Below are 21,051 nucleotides of genomic sequence, written 5' to 3'. Positions count from 1 at the left end.
CTCTCATATTACGAAAACATTTCTACAATGAATAGGAACTAATGCACATTTATCATCATTTAGAGAACATCTTCTCTTCCACAAAATGACAATTAGTCTGAACAAACATTTAACCCTTGTAAGTCATTGTTAATCCACCTAACATTGGTTTCTTAATCTTTCTTAATTGAATACATTGGCATTGTGTTGTATAACATCAACAACAACAAAAATCTGTTAACAACAAAATAAATGACAGCGTAAATTCAGAGCAACGGAATTTAAGTGATCTCTTTTTTCCATATACAGTACTGAACGCAGCAGTCACAGTTTTAAGTTTGGTGTGAAATTGATTGCATGAAGCCACAGAAGGAAACATTTTTTTTTTTGGTTAGGAAGGTGCTGATGTGCAAAAAAAGAGGATGTCTGTCGGCTTGGAGGTGCAGTCGAGACATGTACATGCAGTAAGACACGTACTTACACAATCAACTTGTGTGGTTAATAAAGATCGTGTTTGTCTGGCTTAGTGTTACTTTTGTCTGGCTTAGACTTTTGAATACAAATCAGACGAGGACAAATATAGGGGCTTGATGATTAACTGCTCTTAAGGACAACCAGAAGTGAAATTTAATGTTGATCTTAGAAATCTGTATTATTATTACTATTAATATTATTATTATTATTATTATTATTAAAAAGATTTTTTTTATTCCAGCCAAACTAAAATAGATAAGAATTTCTTCAGAAGTAAAAAATATAATAGAAAATACACTACAATTAATTGCACTTTTGAAATATTTAAAAAGAACACAAATTTCACATGAAGGCTAATCATTTATGCAATTGTATATGCATAAAACAGCAAAACGTTTCCAAAGTAATACAAAGACAGCCCTGTGATGCTTTTTTTCGTCAGATGGTGTGTATAATCAGTGAGCTCTCTCTGTTTCACACTTCATTGCGGTGAAGGCTTTGAGCATGAGAACGGAAGTTGTAAATGTACCTTTTGTGACCTTTAACAGTTTTTGAACTTCCCATTTGTTCAGCAGAGCTGCTTCTGTTTTGTGTTTGAACTCAAGCAGACTGAATGACAGGAAGTGTGGCAGAGTCAGTGTACGTTTGAGCACCAGGAGAGTCACATAAAGCTAATTGTTTTAAGTCATTGGAAAAGTATCTGATTGCAAATTCAACCAGGCATCCAAAAAGATTAAAGGGCACCTATTTGGCCCCTTTTTTAGGATTTAAGATAAGTCTTTTGTGTCTCATGAATGTGTCTGTAATATCTCAGCTCAGAATACCCATTAGATTATTAATGATATCTTTCAGAACATTACAATTTCCAGCTCTAAACACTATGTAGTTGTTTTTGTTGCCTGTGCCTTTAATGTTAGTTCTCCTCGCCCACCGTTCCCAAGTGCCTGTCAGTGTAACGGGGAGTGACACACAACAGAAGTTTGGATCTAAATGCAGGTTTAATCAGTGGCCAGGAAAGCAATGGTCAATACAGGTGCAAACAGATATTTGAAGACAATCCAGAATCGTAGTCAAAGTAACAGGCGAGTGGTCAGAAGGCAGGCGGCAGACTAAGACGAAAAGGCTAACAAGGATAGGGTCAAAACACAAGAAAACAAGACTAGGAAAATGTTAGGGATGGCTGACGTGAAACTGACGTTTTGACACAGTGTCGAGATCCCGAAGCGCAAGTGTTTTGAAACACTGCACCGAAGCATGATCCGAAACAACCAGGTCACGTGACTACAGTGTTTCTAAACACTTGGTCACGTGACTAAAGCGATTCAAAGCATTGATAATTTCAGAGGCGTTTCAAGACCCGGAGAATCTGCATTTGACTGACATGACCAACACAAGTTTCTGTCTTGTATGGCCTAGTGGACCGTGCGTGTGCACGCTGGTACTGTGGTTCAAATTAATTTTGGGTTTGAATCCCGACTAGTACAAATACTCCAAAATCATGATTTTATGTATTTTAATCATGTTACTGTTTTATGGTGTAGTCTAGATAGGATACAGCTGCGGATACACCATCAATTTAGCATCATTTTTGTAACACAGTAAAACAATAATTAATATTTTTACAGTACTGTGATGGGTTTAGGTTTTGGATAGACGTTAATAAAATACAACGGGAAATTTAATTAATAATATAAATATTTATTGTTAACTTCTGGCCACAACTGTATCTGATCTAGCAACAACCCTGTTTTATGAACAAAACAATACAAATGTATTTACAAGGTGTTTATTTGGATGTCAGAGCAATGTTGAAACAAAACAATACAAGAACAGAGCATTACCAACTGGTATTAAAGCATTTCAAAATAATTGTATCAGTCTGGATTCGAGCCCATTATTCTCACATGGTGGTCACGAACTCGAAACGCTCGACTAAACCATTTGCAGATTCAAAGCTACAAAGTGGGGTTTCATACCTCAATTTGCTCAACTGTTCTTTGCTGAAGCGGTTTCAGTAAAATACAAATAAAATGACCTCAAGGTGTCACCGTAGAGTGGTGTTTCGAAACGTTTTGAAGCTTCGACACATTTGCTTCGATGGTTTCAGTGTTTCATGAAGCCTCGCTTTGCCCACCACTAGAAAATGCATTGTAGTGTTACTATACAGATAACAAGACTCGACAATGTGAATGAGTGTGTGTGCTGCTTAAATAGTGTGTGTAATCAGTCTTTGACAATCCTCAGGTGGTGCGAGTGTAATCAGTCTAAATGAGGAAGCAGGTGTGTGTGGGCGAAGTGCATGTATGCAGTTGTAGTCCATAAACTGGCGGATTTGTAGTTAGAATGAGAGATAATGTTTTTCAGCGACCTCTGGTGGTTAGAGGTTGCTGGTGATTGTGACAGACAGAGTGTGTCTCAATCTCTGCCTTGGGTGCGTCTGATAAACAGCACAGAGACAGACATGAGGGAAGCAGATCACAAGTAACGTTTGTAAGAAATACACCAGTATGAATCGTCCCAATGGTTATTTAATGTATTCATTGTAGAGTTAATTCAAGCCTTTCTGCATTGATGAGTCGCACACAATGTCGTTACAAAGTTCACACGCATACAAACAGCGTGCACATTTAACTTTGCACTATTTTTGCATGGCAAATGTGACAGGATACACGGCAATATCCCCTGATTTAAGTCCACAAACCAGGTTTGAAGTGTCTTCTTTTATAATTGTACTGACATGCAACTGTGGTAAAGTAAAGATGGTAAAATCGATGTAATTTATTACAAACATGCACTGTTTTAAAAAACGTTTTAAACACTGCAAACTGTACAGATCTTTTAATGTCAGTTGCTTTGTGCATGTCCTGTCTCGTTGATATGATTATACACGTTACTACAGAGACATGTTAATACATGTCTGTCAATCGAATCGGTGGGCAGGGAAGCTGCACTTCTACGTCACTTTGGGCCTCAAAATTCGAGGGATTTGGATCCTATTTAACATCAGGAAATAAAAAACAAAAAAACAAAGAATCTTACTGTCTTTTTATTACTTCAATATGGCTGTGGACACACTATACCTACACACAGTTCTATCCAAAGATGATTTTCATCATAGGTGCCCTTTAAATTAGTTAACAAAAAAAGTGGAAATGTCTGCGTACAACAACATTGTCAAAATGGTCTCATTTTACACAGATCTGCAAAAACAATGCTAAAAATGCTTTATTAGGTGTGCCACATTGTAAAGAAGTAATACATATCAGATACTGCAAGCATATCATTTTCAAAAACCTGTCCTTCAAAGGCTTGCATTTTCAGTTTTCTTCATTTTGTCACGTCCGTTATGTTGTCAAAAATGGTATTAAGTTAGCTCTACATTGAAATTAGCCATATGAGACTTCAGGTCTTGTATAAATAAAAAATATATATATTTTTTAGACTCCTTCACAATTTATAAACAAGTTGAATAATTGCCATGCCGCAATAATATTGTTAAAGGGCTTGCATTTTTTATTACATTTGAGTAACTGTCTTAATCTTTGTTTTAAAAGGCAAATATCTCTAAAACAATTCAATCTGTATAATCATGTATTTAAATATCTCCAATATATTATTAACATAATATACATTCAAACGTTTCCGTTCATAGTTTCAATTTCTCAGGTCACAACAAAATAGTGCATGCAGGCAGCAGCAGCAGCAAGCTTCTTCATTGTCTTATCATTAGGCATTTGTTAGTTCTGTTCTATTAGTGGCAAAGTGTGTTTGTCAAGTAACATTTCCCTCCTGAGCTTGTGTGCGTAGCGATACAATCCAGTGTGTTTTTCAAGCATGTTTGTAACAGGTTTACCTGGATTTATTTGTACTTGTTTGCATATACATTAAAGAAAGCAGGGACTGTATGTTATGTTTGGTAAAGAGACCAAAACATAAAATTCAGTCCTTTTAACCTGTATGATTTTCCTAGAAATGTTGATGATTATACTAAAAACTCTTGACAGTGACAGAAAGTTTATGTGTGGCTTATTTTATTTTAATTTTTTTTTACTAGAAATTCAGTCTTTTGAGTGTAACAGTGTGACTCCTGTGTGTGTGTGTGTGTGTGTGTGTGTGTGAAGTTAATTACTGCAGAGGATCATTGTTGTGCTTGTTCAGGTTCATGTTAAGCCAGTGACGTGAGACCTGATAAAAGAATCCTGGAGCATTACGGCAGTTTGATGATGGCATCAGCTAAAAAACAAAAAAACAAACAATTGTTGTCGATAAATTGTCAAAAAATAAAATAAAAAATCAGCATGGCTGACTTTATTCTTTGAATCAAGTGAAGAATTGATTGAAAAGACGAAGAAAGGATTGAATGAATGAAGGTAGGAAGAATTAATTGAATGAAGAATGAATTACATACATGAAGGAAGGAAAAATTGAATTAAGGAAGGATTGAAGAATTGAAGGAAGAATTGAATAAATGAAGGAAGAATTGAATAAATGAAGGAAGGATTTAATATAGAATTGAATAAATGAAGGAAGGAAGAATTTAATAAATGAAGGAAGAATTGAATAAATGAAGGAAGGATTTAATATAGAATTGAATAGATGAAGGAAGGAAGAATTTAATAAATGAAGGAAGCATTGAATCAATGAAGGAAGGATTGAATGAAGAATTGAATTAATGAAGGAAGGGTTTAATAAATGATGGAAGAATTGCATAAATGAAGGAAGGATTGAATGAATGAAGGAATAAAAGGTTTGAATGAAGGACAAAAGGAAGGATTGAATTAATGAAGGAAGGTTTGAATGAAGGATTGAATGAATGAAGGATTAAATTAATGAATGAAGAATTGCATAAATGAAGGAAAGATTGAATGAATGAATGAATGAATGAATGAATGAAGGAAGAAAGGAAAGAAGGAAGGAGACATTGCATAAATGAAGGAAAGATTGAATATATAATTGAATAAATGAAGGAAGAATTTAGTAAATGAAGAAAGTATTAAATAAAGAATTTAATAAATGAAGGAAGGATTGAATGAAGGGTTAAATGAATGAATGAAGGAAGAATTGCATAAATGAAGGAAGGATTGAATGAATGAAGGAAGGATTGAATGAAGGATTGAATAAATGAAGGATTAAATTAATGAATGAAGAATTGCATAAATGAAGGAAAGATTGAATGAATGAATGAAGGAAAGAAGGAAGGAGAAATTGCATAAATGAAGGAAAGATTAAATATATAATTGAATAAATGAAGAAAGGATTGAATCAATGAAGGAAGGATTGAATGAAGAATTTAATAAATGAAGGAAGGAAGGATTGAATGAAGGAAGGGTTAAATGAATGAATGAAGAAAGAATTGCATAAATAAAGGAAGGATTGAATGAATGAAGGAATAAATGATTGAATGAAGGACAAAAGGAAGGATTGAATTAATCAAGAAAGGATTGAATGAAGGATTGAATAAATGAAGGATTAAATTAATGAATGAAGAATTGCATAAATGAAGGAAAGATTGAATGAATGAATGAAGGAAGGAAGGAAGGAAGGAAAGGAGAAATTGCATAAATGAAGGAAAGATTGAATATATAATTGAATAAATGAAGGAAGGAAGAATTTAATAAATGAAGGAAGGATTAAATGAAGAATTTAATGAATGAAAGAAGGGTTAAATGAATGAATGAAGGAAGAATTGCATAATTGAAGGAAGGATTGAATGAAGGACGAAAGGAAGGATTGAATTAATAAAGGAAAGATTGAATGAAGGATTGAATAAATAAAGGATTAAATTAATGAATGAAGAATTGCATAAATGAAGGAAAGATTGAATGAATGAATGAATGAATGAATGAAGGAAGGAAGGAAGGAAGGAAGGAAGGAAGGAAGGAAGGAAAGAAGGAAGGAAGAAGGGAAGGACGGAAGAAAGAATTGCGTGAAGGAAGGAAAGATTGAATGAAGGATGGAAGGAAGGACTGAATAATTGAATGAAGGATTAATTAAATAAATAAAAGAAGGATTAAATGAAGGATTGCATGACTGAAGGAAAGATTGGAATGAAGGAAGGATGAATTGAATAAATGAAGGAAAGACTGAATGAAGGATTGCATGAATGAAGGAATAAAGGATTGAATGGAGAAATGAATGAATGAAAAAGGTAAGAACTGAATAAATGAAGGAGGGATTGAATGAATGAAGGAAGGATTGAATGAAGAAAAAAAGGAAGGAAGAATGAAAGAAAGAAGGATTGAATGAATGAATGAATGAATGAATGAATGAATGAAGGAAGGAAGGAAGGAAGGATTAAAGGAAAGACTGCATGAACAAAGGAAGGTAGGAAAGAAGGGATGTATGTATGGATGCTCACAAACACAAAACATTGCCAAAAGGTTTGGGCCATCTGCCTTTACATGCACATAAACTTTAATGACATCAAAGGCCATGTCCACACATATATGGGTATTTTTATAAAGTTTCCCCTTAAAATAATCTCTATCCACAAGAAAACTCAATAACACACGATGATGCATTTTAAGGGCACGTCGAACCAACAGGAAGCGATAAAAGCCTTTTATGCCACGTTCACAGCAAATGCGGAGTTAAGAACGACAATGAATATGCATTTGCCTCAATCTTCTGTGTTTGGAGTAAACCCATCTGTGTTTGGGCAATAAGAATAATAATAAAAAAAAAATTTAAAAAAAAAACTGACATCAAGGAAGAAAGTCCAGTTGTAGTGTATACACACCCACACTTTCTTATATGGACTTTCTTATAATGGACTTTCTTATAATCTTCACCCTGAGCTGAGATTTCGGAAAGTTTCAGTTTCAGTCAACTGAATGCATTTTAGTGTGGATAAACATCCAAATCGCATGGGGAAAAAATGATTTTGAAAATACCCATGTTCGTGTGGCCAGGGCCTAAATCTTAAACCACAGGGTTAAAAATAGAGTTTCCTCACCCTGTGTAGTTACTAGAGCTTCAACTATGAAAAATCTGAAAATCCTGTATTGTGAACTGGGCATCAGTAGAAGCAATGAATGGAATACCTCAACTCAATGATTTGGAGAGGGGTCCCAAAACTTTTGGCATACACATAAATTACACACCAACCTTAGTTTGAATAAGCGCACCGGGACGGTCTTCCTGTACCTCTAGTTCAAGATCTCGAAGAGTGTTGGTCTGACACAAAAGAAGGTTGCTTTATTAAAACACCACAAGAGTCTGAATATGTAGCAACACACCTCTTTTTTTAACAGGCCACATAAAATATGATTTATATAATGTCTTTAGTCAGTCTTTACCCACCTGTGCATGAGTGTTTGCGTCAGGCTGTCTGAGCTGCAGTGTTTTTAGCAGTGCTTCCTGGGAGTGTAGTTTGGGTTTGGGACCTGACAATCTTAGCATTTTTGACCCAGACTGTAAATGACACCAGAAACTTGCAGCTTCACTGATGGAGAAAAGAGAGACTTTTCAAAATCACAGACACTCCATCGAAACTGCATGAGTCTAGTTCACAGATGACAAAATAAACCACATTTCACTGTGCCAAATTACTGTCGATACATTAAGAAGTCATGCTCTTAAAAATGTATTCTGTCGTTGGTTTTATAGTGTAGTAAAACTAATACCATCATTCAGTTTAAAGACTTAATATAATAGAATTTAATGTCTCAGTCAGCGATATTTTAGTATGATTAACATGCAATTATATGGTTTTATTTTTATTTATTTTCAATTTGTTTTCACTTTAGTTTTTGTTATTTTTATTTGTCACTTATATAACTAACATGCATATGATCATTATATTTTTATTGAGTAGTCTTAGCTATTTTAGAACTTAACACTGAGAAAGATAATTGGCTAAAATTGTTTCCTTTGGTGATGCGGTAGTGCAGTAGGTAGTGCAGTCGCCTCACAGCAAGAAGGTCCCTGGTTTGAGTATTAGCTGGGTCAGTTGGCGTTTCTGTGTGGAGTTGGCAGTTTACATTCTCCGGGTGCTCCGGTTTCCCCCACAGCCCAAAGACATGTGGTACAGGTGAATTGGGTAAGCTAAACTGTCTGTAGTGTAGGAGTTTAAATGAGTGTGTTTGGATGTTTCCCAGAGATGGGTTGCAGCTTGAAGGGCATCCGCTGCATAAAACGTGCTGGATAAGTTGGCGGATCATTCAGTTGTGGCGACCCTGGATTATTAAAGGGACTAAGCCGAAAAGATAATGAATGAATCAATGTATTTCTTTTACATAATTTGAAAGTCATCTGAACATACCTTGACAAAAAAATCTGATATAAAGCTTTAACAAAAATACTTTTTCTACTAATACTACTACTACTGATAATAATAATAATAATGATAATAATAATAATAATAATAATAATAATAATAATAATAATCATGATATTTGGCAGGTTCTAAAAGAATTTAACCAGCTGTATTTATGATTTAAATATGTACCTTGTGGGAGTCTATCATTTATTATGTATATGTGTATATATAAATGTTCTAAATACTATTTCAACTCATGTTACTGTTTGATATACTGTACATTCTATCTGTTTCTTGGAGGTATACTCCATAGATTCTGTTTTAAAGAGCCCATATTATGGGTTTTTGAAAATGCCCTTCCATGTAGCGTGTAACAGATCTAAGTGAAGTGAAATTTCCTTTCTTAGGCTTAAATCTGTTAGTGTACATTGTTTAAAACTGTTGATTCATCTATAAAAGAGTCGACTCATAGTACTTCAAACAAGTCGTCTTGATAACGAGTCATTAGGTGTTTCGCCATGACGTTATAACGAAACCAAGTTATTCACGTGCACTCGCAAACCTGGGAGATTTGAAACCTGCGGCCCCGCCCTCTAACACAGAAACACACACACAAACACACACACACAAACATGCCGGTTGATTGAAGTCACACTGCAGATGGATATTATTGAGTCTCTACCCAAAGATGAAACCTCAGCATTAGCCCAGCCTTGAGCAGTTGGAAACTACTGGAAACTTCTGGAAACTACATGCTACAAAGAAGACTTCATTGCCTGTTTGTTAAAGGAAGAATCAGTAAAGTGTACGTGCGATTAAAGTTGTTGCCTCGTTTACTCTAGCTTGCAAATGTATTTAGTTGTGATTTGTTACTTGTAACCCCGTGTACTGTATCAGGTTAACTCGCTATATTCTCATGTCGCATGCAAAGCTACGTTAAAAACGCGACGCATGCCGCTTTGTTTACGTTCCTTGGAGGAGGGTAATATGTGTGTGTGTGTGTGTGTGTGTGTGTGTGTGTGCGCGCGCGTTGTCATCCGGAGGAGGGTTATATGTCTGTCTGTCTGTGTGTGTGTGTGCGTTGTCATCCGGAGGAGGGTTATGTGTGTGCGTGTGTGCGCGTGTGTGCGTACATTGTCGTCTGGAGGAGGGTTATGTGTGTGCGTGTGTGTGTGTGTGTGAGTGTGTGCGCGCGTATACGTACGTTGTCGTCCGGAGGAGGATTGTGTGTCTGTGTGTGTGCGCGGACGAGGGCAATGTGTGTATGTTTGTGTGTGTCTGTGAAAAGAGCAGAGTGTGACAAGCTTGGAGATCTCATCGCCAGTTCTTGGAGTTTTTGCTCAATAAAATAGGTAGTCGTCTGTATTTTCAAGTTCATCGTCTGTATTTACATTCACCCACTGGCAGCTAAAATCCACGCCTTACACTATGAAGCGTGTATGCACTGTGAATACTTTTATAATGTTGATTAGCCGCTGGGCATTTCACTCTGTCTCGCGCTGAAGGCAGTCAGTGTCGACCAATCGCAACAGGCTGTCAGCGGTCCAATCAGCGCAGATTAGCTTCGCGCTAAGGAGGGGTTTGGGAACAAATGAATCACTGGACGGTTCATATGGGAGTCGCTGGGATAATTAGGTAAAAATAAATGCAGATTATGAGACCATGAAAATATTTTTTGACCTTGCATGCATATTAGACTGTTGTTGGAGACCCTTACAACCAAGATATGACCCTATTTCATGTATAACATGGGCTCTTTAAAATATTATTTATTTATCTGCAATGAAAGAAATTCATCTATTCTCTATTTTTAAATGTTATATTTAGCAATGCTTTACAGCAACTAAGAATGATGCTAATCTGACAGTGAAGACTTCTAGACTTGTACCTTGTTATTGCAGCAGACTGAGAGAGCATGTCTGTGGTGTGTTCTGGCAGCAGGGATAGTGTGGGAATTTCCATCACAACAGGATCTTTTTCTGCCTTCTCAACTTGAAAGCAGTTGTTAAAAACGAACCAGGGGTTTACCTCATCACCATTATCAGCCTGTAAAACCACAGCGTTAAATATCACAATAACAACAAGCAGAGGCGTCACTTCCTATATAGTTAAAAAAACAAACTATATATTTCAAAATATACAAAAAAAATGAAAATAAATTACATTTTAAATAAAATAATAGAAGTTTGTCAATAATAAATAAATATACATACTAATGAAGTCCAAATTTGTAGCTCTCCTGTAAAATTGTAATTCTTTTTTCAAATATCTCCCAAGAGCCATTTAATGGAGACAATTTTAACACCCTTTTAACCATAATAGTTATAATAATTTCTAATGACTAATTTATTTTTCTTTGCTAGGATGACAGTACATTATATTTTTCTAGTTATTTTCCAAGGTACTAGTATTCAGCTTAAAGTGCAATTTAAAGGCTTAACTAAGGTAATTAGGTTAGTCCGGGCCGTTAAGTTAATTAGACAAGTCATTGAACAACAGTGGTTTGTTCTGTAGCAAATCAAAAATATATCTTAAGAGGACTAATAATAATTTACTTTACTTTTATTTTTTTTTTAATAACACAGATTTAATTTCAGCCAAACTTAAACAAGAAATTCTCTAAAAATGTCTTGTTAAAGAACTAAATTCTCTAAAAGAAATAAAAAAGTACAATAAAAATACTTAGAAAACTACTTGCATCGATAAACAAAGAATAGAAAGAAGAAAAAAAATCACAGGAGGACTAATAATTTTGCCTTCAACTAACTTTCTATATTTATATTTCACATTATATAATAAAATGTTTGATATCTAAAACATTTCATCTTTAACCTTTTATTATAAATAATTGACACATTATCAGAAATGTCTCTATCAGAAATGCATTTTCTTGACCCTGAAACACACATTTACATATGTTAGTATATGGTGTTTTAGCCTAAAAGATAAACTATATTTTAACTGTGTGTGCATTACAGTTTTTCGCAGTCGCTTACATTTCTATCAGGTGAATCTTGACTTTTTCTAATGAAGGTGCTTCTGAAAGGAGATTTGACTGTCTTATCCGTACACAATGACATAAGGACTTATCATTCTGGTGACACTGACCCCTTCACTGACAAAAAAAGTCATGAACTAAGGATTTTAGGCAAGAGACTGGCTTTTGCAGGTAATCCATGGTGTTTTGTTATTTGTACATGTTGTTCTGATAAATTAACTAACAGTTCAAATTTAAACTCTGATCTGAGAAATGCACCAAAGCCCCTGAGAAAAACTGTTAATAATAAACCACAGAACAAAAATGCAAAACTACACAACATACATTTTCATGACGGCTGAAAGTTCCTGTTTCCGCCAAAGGCATTGTTGAAAAGTCCTCCTTCCCGGTGTTATCATGAAATCCAGCCCAGTCTGAAAACTCATTGTTATTTTTCTGGGTTTCTGTCCAGTCTGCAGAGCTAAATGAGGCCCAGTTGTCAAACCCTTCACAACTCTGAAACCCATCTTCTTCATAGCGGTCCAACACACACTCTCCCATTACACACAACAACGTAATGCAGTCAAACCTCAGGGCCCGTTACTCTTCTGTCTACATCTATTTGTTCTTTTAAGCTGCAGCTGATTCAGCAGGAGTCGATATGCCTCTGTAATGACCTAAATTCTGTTGTTGTCGTCTGTGTAGTTTGTTCTCTGCTGTCCCAAAGGAGGCAGTGATTGTGATCCCATTGTGTTTCAGAGGCAGATTTGAGGACACGCGCTTCCTTTTTAAACAAATTTCCTCCACTGCTTGGCTTCAATGTTTAGGGACAAGGCCAAAGAATCTGAAAAGTGAAACAAATTGATAATGCCTGCAGGACATAACTGTACTTTTTATTTATAGAAGTCAAGTTTAAAATTTAAATGAACATTTGAAACAATACCAGTCAAAAGTGTGGGGGCAGTTTATTTTTTATTCTGTTGATCGAGGTGGCATTTATTAAAAGTAAAAAAAAAAAAGAATTGTTAAACATTTTAAAAAATATAATAATAAAAAATAAATAACTGCTTTATTATTGTATGTAGTTTCTAATTAAATTATCATTCCAGTCATTATTGCTTTTATTACTATTACCATTAATAATAATAATGATAATAAAGAAAAATAAATTACTATTACATAATATATATATATATATATATATATATATATATATATATATATATATAAATATATATATATATATATATATATATAAACATACACAAATTGTTTGACTTTACATTTCATGTGTTCCTTGGAATAAATGTCCTTTTCTAAATACACTATTACAATTTAATATTCCCTATCTTGTGTGTCATGTGACAATAACCGTTTCAAGGTATACCACAGTTTGGAAAACCGCTAAAATTTTCTGCTTCACGATTACTAAGATATGTGTACGATTTTTTTATTAAGTTTTATTTTTTAGTTTTTTAGGACAACAGTATCTCCTGCAGAAAACATATCCAAAGATGCCGTTTAAATTGTAAAGAAATATATTTTTTAGACAAATGAAGACAGCAGAATTATTTAGCCTTACATGTTTATAGCTCAAGAATATTTTAAATGTACAATACCGTGAAACTGTGATATTTTTATTCAAGGTTATCATACTGTCATAATCTTATACCGGCCCATGCCTAGTGTCAAACAAACAAATAAATAGGCTAAAGTAAAACAAAACACATTTTATGGATATTCAATATACTTACATATTATATATTTAAAATACTACTTTAAGATGTTGTTGGTGTCAAATCATAATTACTTTCACCCTTTCCAAATTCATGCTCAATATGTAAAACAAATTCTGTTTCAACTATTTTGTTATATTTATTATTTTAACACCATGTCAGCAACTATTATCTACCTTCAAAATATTTTAACCAATAAGTTACATCTATATACATTTGTTATAATCATTATACTTTGTAAACGTAAAAAAAGAATATATATATATATATATATATATATATATATATATATAAAAAACATCAACAATGCGTTCTTAATGATCTATTTCTATAAATCAAAGAAAATCTTTCTTTCCATAACAATATTAATTCCTGTGTTGGTCGATAGACAGGAGTGGGTCTCTTGAGTCATAAGAGACTACAAAATATTGTCTGTTAAGACAAATATATGATCATAAATCTGTCAAGTATCGACAGTTGTGTCGTTTAAAGCAAAGTACAGTAGAGGTGAGATTAAAAGATGATCAGGTAAATACATGTTTGTCAAACACTCGTTAAGCCGCGTATAACAAAGTAACACGCCAATAAAAGGACAATATTTCACTTACCTCATAAACGAAGAGCAACAGGTAAATTAAATAGTTTGAAAGCTGATTATAGATTATCCACGTCGCGCTTCCGCAATTTTCTGCCGACGGTCTGACGTTATATAAACAGGAGAAGCAAGCAATGCAAGTACCTGTGCTGTACCTCGGACAACACGCCCAAGACCAGCACGTGCTTGTCGTTTTGACTACAAAAATCTCGCGAGATTATGGGATATGTAAGGCGATTGACAAAATAGCAAGCATACAATGTAAATTTAACGACATAAGGATTTTCTGGGTGGATGTGAAAAATTTTCTTAGAAGGAAAAAAAAATATTGTATTCAAGTTACATAATTTTGAAATTTCCGCTTATTACAATACATGTAAAAAAAAAAAAAAAAAAAAAAAAAATATATATATATATATATATATATATATATATATATATATATATATATATATATATATATATAGTACAACTTTTTATATTATAGATACAATTTTCATATTCAAAATTGACTGGATCAAAGACAAATTTTGTTCACTTCCTTCAAGAGGCTAAGTACTACTGCACAAGTTTGGAAAACGTTGTTAATAAAAAAAGCAAAGACTTGTAATATTCTTAAGGAATATAAGATTTTTAATTACTAAATGTTTTTTATGTACACTCTGGCATATCTTTTTGTATATTACTGTATTTGTTGTTAATATTAACAGTAAAAAAGTAAATATAATGAGATGTACAAAGAAATAATTAAATTACATTTTCCAATGAGACTTGGTAATAAAAAGCATTAGCAAGTATATTTTTTATTCTGCAAACACAACTTCGCCTTTGATTTACGCATGATGTTTATTAATATTGTGCAGCCCTAAACACTTTAAATTATAAGTATAGAGTATAATCCACATATCGTGTTGCATGTTCTACATTCACTTTTGATTATCTTAATTTAGAATTACTGACTTTGTATATTTAGCATTTTACTAAACTAATCTGTAAACAAACTCATTCCAGAGTTAGTAGATTCAAGACTGGTAACAATTAATGTTTATACAATATCACAGTTTCATTTTAATACAGTTTCATTAAAAATAATATCATAACTTTCTGCAATCATCAGTTTGAAAAGAGACTCAAGTTCAGAAACAAAGTTTAGACAAACTGGAGAAGGCACACAATTTAACCTTCACCGGCGCTATTGGATTCGGTCATCGGCTGATATTGATCCATGATAAACGACGAGCCCATATTTCCCACAAAAAATAAACACCACTAAATTTACAAAAAAATAATATGGTGAAAGTAGATGTAATGCAGGGTTCGGTCCTGGAGGTCTGGTGTCCTGCAGATTTTAGCTCCAACCCTAATCAGACACACCTGGGCTAGCTAATCAAGCTCTTAGCCTACTAGGCTTTCTTGAAACATAATTGCTGGTGTGCTGAGGCAAGTTGGAGCTAAAATCTTCAGGAAACCGGACCCCCAGGACCAAGTTTGAGAACCCCTGAGGTAGAGTGAACACTAGCTGATTAAGTACTTGCTCAAATTATTTTTAGATTATTAGTTAATTTCCGTGTGAAGGAAAAAAACTTTACTATGTTTAATTAATCGTTGTTCCTAACACATATTCACTTCAGGAAAAAATAGCATGGAGTTCTGGTGGTTAAAGAAGCTGATACCATGGAAAATATTAACACAGCAGATGACAATCTCACTGAGGAGCAGGAGGATGAGATCTTATCTTCTTCCAGATTGCCTAGTAAGGTGCTTTGACACATTAACACATCAGCACTTTAACTGCATGTGATATGAAATCACACGTACGCCTATCACCATGCTAAACCAGCAGCATTCCTAGATCACCATTACACCTACAGGTTTGTAGAGCAGGCACTTCACCCACTTCTCCTCTTCCCCTGATGTGCCATCGCTCTGGAACAGGGTAAATCTACACTCAAACCACATGATCTTATTCCTTTACTCTAGCGTTCAATCTCTATGCTCCCAAGCAACTTACAATTCACAAAGCGTTTCTTAATTCTGAATGTAAACAGAGCAAATAATTCTCAAAGATCACAGAAAATAATAGAAATGAAGAATCCCTTTATTACAGATAATGTTTAGTTTATTACAATGGTCAGACATTTATTTAGGACAAAGATGTGCAAAGGTTTAGTACAGCATCTAAACATCTAAACTCAGCCCAACACCCACATGCCGGTCAGCTATTAAACCTGTGGCCAGAAAAATAGAGGGGATTCCTCTAAAATATATTAAAAAAGCATTATTTTTGAGTGGCTAGAGATGATGACAGAGGTCTTAGAGTTATCCTGCAAGTGCATTTAATAATAAGTTTGAGCACGTGGTTTTAGTAACTGCGACCGAACAGCGTGTAGTATTGAGCGGGCTCTTTGCCGCTGACACACATCTGACCGGCCTGGAGATTCTTTAAGGGTTTGAAGGGGATACACAGACTCTTGGCTCCCATTGAAGGAGCACCAGGCTCCAGGTCTTGATCCCTGAAGGCACAGGAAATAAAGAGTGCGTTAAAGGTAACATCTTTTTCTTTCCGTTTTGTCCTTCTGCTCACATGGAGACGGGGAAGAACAAAGCATTTTGAAAACACTTTCCACAGTGGATAAATTTGATATTACATTTGTTAACGTATATAACTGATACTAACACCAACAATTTATTTCACACAGAATTGATAAACAGAGATAATAAATTGTTTTTATAAAGTACAATCTATAAAATAAAATAAAAAAATACCATGGTTACTATTTTTGGATCTATACTACAACATAGCTGACTTTAAGGCATGAGTATCATTAAGGTTTTAACAGTATTACTACTTTCAGGACTCATACACATTTTTACTACAAAAATGTTATGCCTTTTCCTGGACTTTCAAGTCAATTTTCATGACCTAATGTTTAATACAATGTCGACATAAAGATGGTAAATCATAAGAAAAACTATGAGCGTTCAAATTTATTACAGCATATGATAAAACACGCAATAATCACTTTAGTTTAAATTGATTTTTATATTTATGTAAAAATAGATGCTTACACAGCACTAATGATGTGAGATCATGTTTTTGGCCAAGAAAAAAAGTAAAAACAACTAACCTTCATTCCAATATACAGATATTTCTCAAACTAATTTTAGATAATCTTAATAGTTTGTTAAACTAGTAATAATAAGCAAAACGACTTTTATTGTAAAGCCGCAATCACATTGAACTTTCGCTTCATAGACTTTTATTCATAGGCATGCGAATGCAGCAGACCAGAAACGCAAGCACGTGCGACATGTTTCGCATTTCACTGCATTCGTAAGTTCAAGCTTGGTGAATTCTTACCAGTGAAATCGCATCACGTGATTGCGTTAGACCAATAAAAGATCATTTTGAACAAGAAATTTAAAATATGGAGCAATCATATTTTCATATTTCAGCCCCTTTTCACATACGACAGAATTTTGTAGCACAAGCTCTAGTGTGGCCGCAGCTTAAGTCACTTTGGACAAAAACGTCTGCTAAATGACTAAATGTAAATATACTTTCCATGACGTTTTCAAAGCCTTGTGGGTTTTTCTGTTTTTCCAAAACAGAATATAGCCTATCTGAGTTACAAAATGCAGTTAAACAATCAGTTGTGGTTAATGTTTATGATTTATCATTAACACATTCACATAAACAAGTTAACTTTGTTTGGGATTAAAAGTAATACAGTTTTGAAGCTTGCAATGTAAAAATAAGCTGTTTTATCATTTTTAATGAGTATAGTTTATAATTTATCATTTATTGGAAATTCAGTGATGTAAAAGCATTTTTAATGTTCAAGATTTATTTAACCGAATGAGTGAGTTTATTAAACTATTAATATTATCCTAATTTAGAGAGACCTTATGTGATTGACTGCTAGCATACAGATGTGGATGATGTAAAGTTAGTAGCCAAGCATTCAAAGCCTTTGCATTTGCCTGTCTGCAGGGCATTGTCTGTGTTTACTCAGGGATATACAACCATATTCTTGACCGTTAAGTTCTCTCCGCCACCATCACTCTATTAAGCGCAAGTTGACTAAAAGCTGACGAGTCCACGAGCGGTGTGTGTTGCGAGTCTCATGTTGTGTGTGCTTGGCATGAACAAGCTCCGTGTACATGCTGATTTAAACTTTCGCCGTATAGCCCAGAACTTTAAAGGCTTTTATACTTGACGCGCTCGCTGTTGTACTATTGGACGAACATTTGTTATGTTAGATCGCCAACAGTGCAGACAAATAACAAAAACGCCAAAGTGCAAAAGGTTGGTGAGTTAAATTATGCTGCTATAGGTAACATTTATTTAGCAATAATTCTCCAGTATCGATAGCAAACCAGTTTACGTCAAAGCTTATCGATACTTCTGTCTTTTATAGTTGGTTACCGGTACCAGTTTTGGTACCCATACCTGCCCACTTTATATTCTAGAAAGGCCTGATTGTGGAGATTACCATTTATGAGTGTTTTGCAATGAAAATTGGTTTCAAGCCTGTGTAATGCTGCATTCACACCAAAAGCAGAAGAAGCGTTAAGCGGCCTCGGTTCAGTCGTAAGCACCTCTGCAAGCTTCCATCATCCAATTTAAGATTCTGGAGCAGTATATGAACTCATGGAGCAGGGTGCACCTCCAAAAGGATCTAGTGGACTCAGACATGGCTTCAAATAAATCAACAGTGTTTTTCAACCTTTATAAAGCACATAAACAGCTACTTTCTCAATAAAATCCATGTTAGCCATTTAGCAATTAAGCCAGAGTCACTGGGCAGACAGAAGTCCTGCCCGTGAAGCGAATCCGCGTTTATTGTAAGGTGGATTTGCGAATGAAGCGAGTAAAATCAAAATGTTCCCACGTATATTTACGTGTGATTAGCACAATTTATCAGAGCATGCCGCATCTGGCGTAAACACAGAGTTAGAAAAATTGCGTAATAGTTATTTGTGAATAACAACACAAGAAATGGAGAAATTGGTCTTACTTGGCGGTGGTTTTCTTAATCCAGTCCTCACATTCAATGCCTCCACAGAAGGGAATCTGTACAATCTGTGACAAAATAACATAAATTAGGCATATTCCTGATTCCTTTGATGGTAAAAGTGTTAAAAGTCTTAAAGATTAAACGGTTCACTTACTCTCCCCTGGTCCAGATCTTTCTGGAATTGTTCCATCGTATCAGCCACAACCATGTGTTTGTTCAAATCATCAGAGGCCCTGTGATGAAAAAACAATGCTTAATTGTTCTGCATCAGACAGAAACGCTGACATGAGAAGATCTAGAAAGCAGGTGTTTTCTTCAGACCGTTTGAAGAGGTTATTCTGGATCTCCTCCAGAAGGTTTGGGATTTTCTTCTCTGCGTCAGCCTCCTTCACTGTGATCTTCTCTCCAGTGTCTCTTCTTACAGCTACAAACTGGCCCTGCTTCAAGTCCTTTGGACCGACCTCAAACCGTATTGGCACACCCTGCATTCATACACAACAGGATGTCAGACATAAAACCGTTAAACATCGATGCGATCACACTGAGAGATGAACAACCTCCATACCTTCAGCTCCCAGTGATTGAACTTCCATCCAGGTGAATAGTTGTCCCGCAGATCAGCCTTAACCCTGATGTCAGCCTTCTGAAGTCTGGAAAGGTATTTGGAGCACTGGTCCAACAGAAGATCTTTTTCCGCTTCAGGCAAAGTGGCTGTGATGCCACAAGGTATGATGATGACCTGACAATCAGAGCGTGAGTTTGCATTTATCATTACGATTCATTCTAAACCAGAAGAAAAGGCTGGATCTCCAAGGTACCTGTAGACATGCTACTCTGGGTGGCAGCACCAGACCCATGTTGTCTCCATGAACCATCGTCAGGACTCCAATGGTGCGTGTGGTGATTCCCCAAGAGTTCTGATAGGCCAGCTGCTTCTCGCCTGGTTTCTTAGGGTCTTCAAAAACGATTTCAAACATTCTGGAGAAGTTCTGGCCCAGGTGATGAGATGTGGCACCCTGAGGGAATGATAGAGAGGGGTTTAGATCAGTGTTTCTCAACCACGTTACTGGAGGACCTCCAACACTGCATGTTTTGGATGTTTCCTTTGTTTGTCACACCCATTACAGGTCTTTCAGTTTCTGCTAATTAGCTGATGATCTGAATCAGGAGTGTTTGGTAAATGAGACATGGGAAACGTGCAGAGCTGGTGGTCCTCCAGGAACGTGGTTGAGAAACACTGATTTAGATCCTACAAGTTCTCTTACACATTCCATCGGAATATTCTTTAAGACTTTTACACACTACAGGGTTGTTTCATAGTTTCTAGAACTACTGGTGGAAGTACCCACTTTTTTGCATGTTTGTACGGCAGGAACTGGGAATGATTTTAGTTAGTGTTATTTTGTATCCTCCTACTTTCAGGGTTTCTGCAGGTTTCACCAATCAATATAACAACCTTTTTAAGACCATTATGAATACATTTTCAGACGTACACTTGGCTAAATACTTAGTATTTATCTTATGGCCAGGTTGGATCGATGGAAAATATTTTACTTGACTAATATTTTTTTTAATGAGTAATGTTTTAGCCTCATATTTTAAATACTGTGTCAAAACAAGCAAGCTCTAGTTGACAAGTTTTAAAAACTATAATAAAGTAAATGTATGCACAATAGTGTGTCCTAGTCAGTGTCCTCACCATGTAGCTATAAACACATGGAGAACTTATATTCTTAAGTTATTTAAAGGAAGACAAATTCAATAGTAAATAGTGTTAATGAATAAAAGCATTGTTTATTGAGATGGATTGTTGGGAATTGGATGCGTGTCAGCCCGATTGGGTATACTCCCATTACATGGAGGTAGGAAAATTAAGAACTGTTTAAAATGATTTAAGACTTACAACACAATATTTCAGTAAATTTAGGACTTTAAGGGCTAAAATTCTGTTTTTAAAATTTATGACATTTTAAAACTTTAAGACCCTGCAGACAATCTGTACTTTAGAA

General features: G+C 35.0%; 2 protein-coding genes across 3 annotated transcripts in view; both read right to left on the bottom strand.

The window, feature by feature from the left end:
• Positions 1-3,483: 3,483 nt before the first annotated feature.
• si:dkey-229e3.2 lies at positions 3,484-14,188 on the bottom strand. Its single transcript, XM_087290922.1, has 6 exons — positions 14,035-14,188; positions 12,036-12,534; positions 10,602-10,759; positions 7,756-7,897; positions 7,561-7,629; positions 3,484-4,686 (listed from the first exon to the last, which is right to left on the bottom strand). Exons 2-6 carry the CDS (start codon positions 12,249-12,251, stop codon positions 4,579-4,581), a joined length of 693 nt encoding a protein of 230 aa, XP_087147048.1. The 5' UTR covers positions 12,252-12,534; positions 14,035-14,188; the 3' UTR covers positions 3,484-4,578.
• A 1,910-nt stretch (positions 14,189-16,098) lies between these two features.
• The window catches only part of eprs1 (glutamyl-prolyl-tRNA synthetase 1), a 42,452-nt gene continuing 37,499 nt past the window's right edge, over positions 16,099-21,051 (bottom strand). For both annotated transcript variants that reach the window (XM_087289247.1, NM_001288652.1), the window contains 6 exons: positions 19,861-20,058; positions 19,608-19,781; positions 19,364-19,524; positions 19,197-19,275; positions 19,043-19,107; positions 16,099-16,534 (listed from right to left, as the gene is read on the bottom strand). In XM_087289247.1, the coding sequence (XP_087145373.1) occupies positions 16,384-16,534; positions 19,043-19,107; positions 19,197-19,275; positions 19,364-19,524; positions 19,608-19,781; positions 19,861-20,058 (828 nt within the window). In that variant the 3' untranslated portion in view covers positions 16,099-16,383. The remainder of the gene's footprint in view (positions 16,535-19,042; positions 19,108-19,196; positions 19,276-19,363; positions 19,525-19,607; positions 19,782-19,860; positions 20,059-21,051) is intronic.

Source organism: Danio rerio, chromosome 17, assembly GCF_052040795.2.
Source record: "Danio rerio strain M-AB ecotype USA chromosome 17, GRCz13ab, whole genome shotgun sequence".
NCBI lineage: Eukaryota > Metazoa > Chordata > Actinopteri > Cypriniformes > Danionidae > Danio > Danio rerio.
This window is presented reverse-complemented; position numbering and strand designations above follow the sequence as displayed.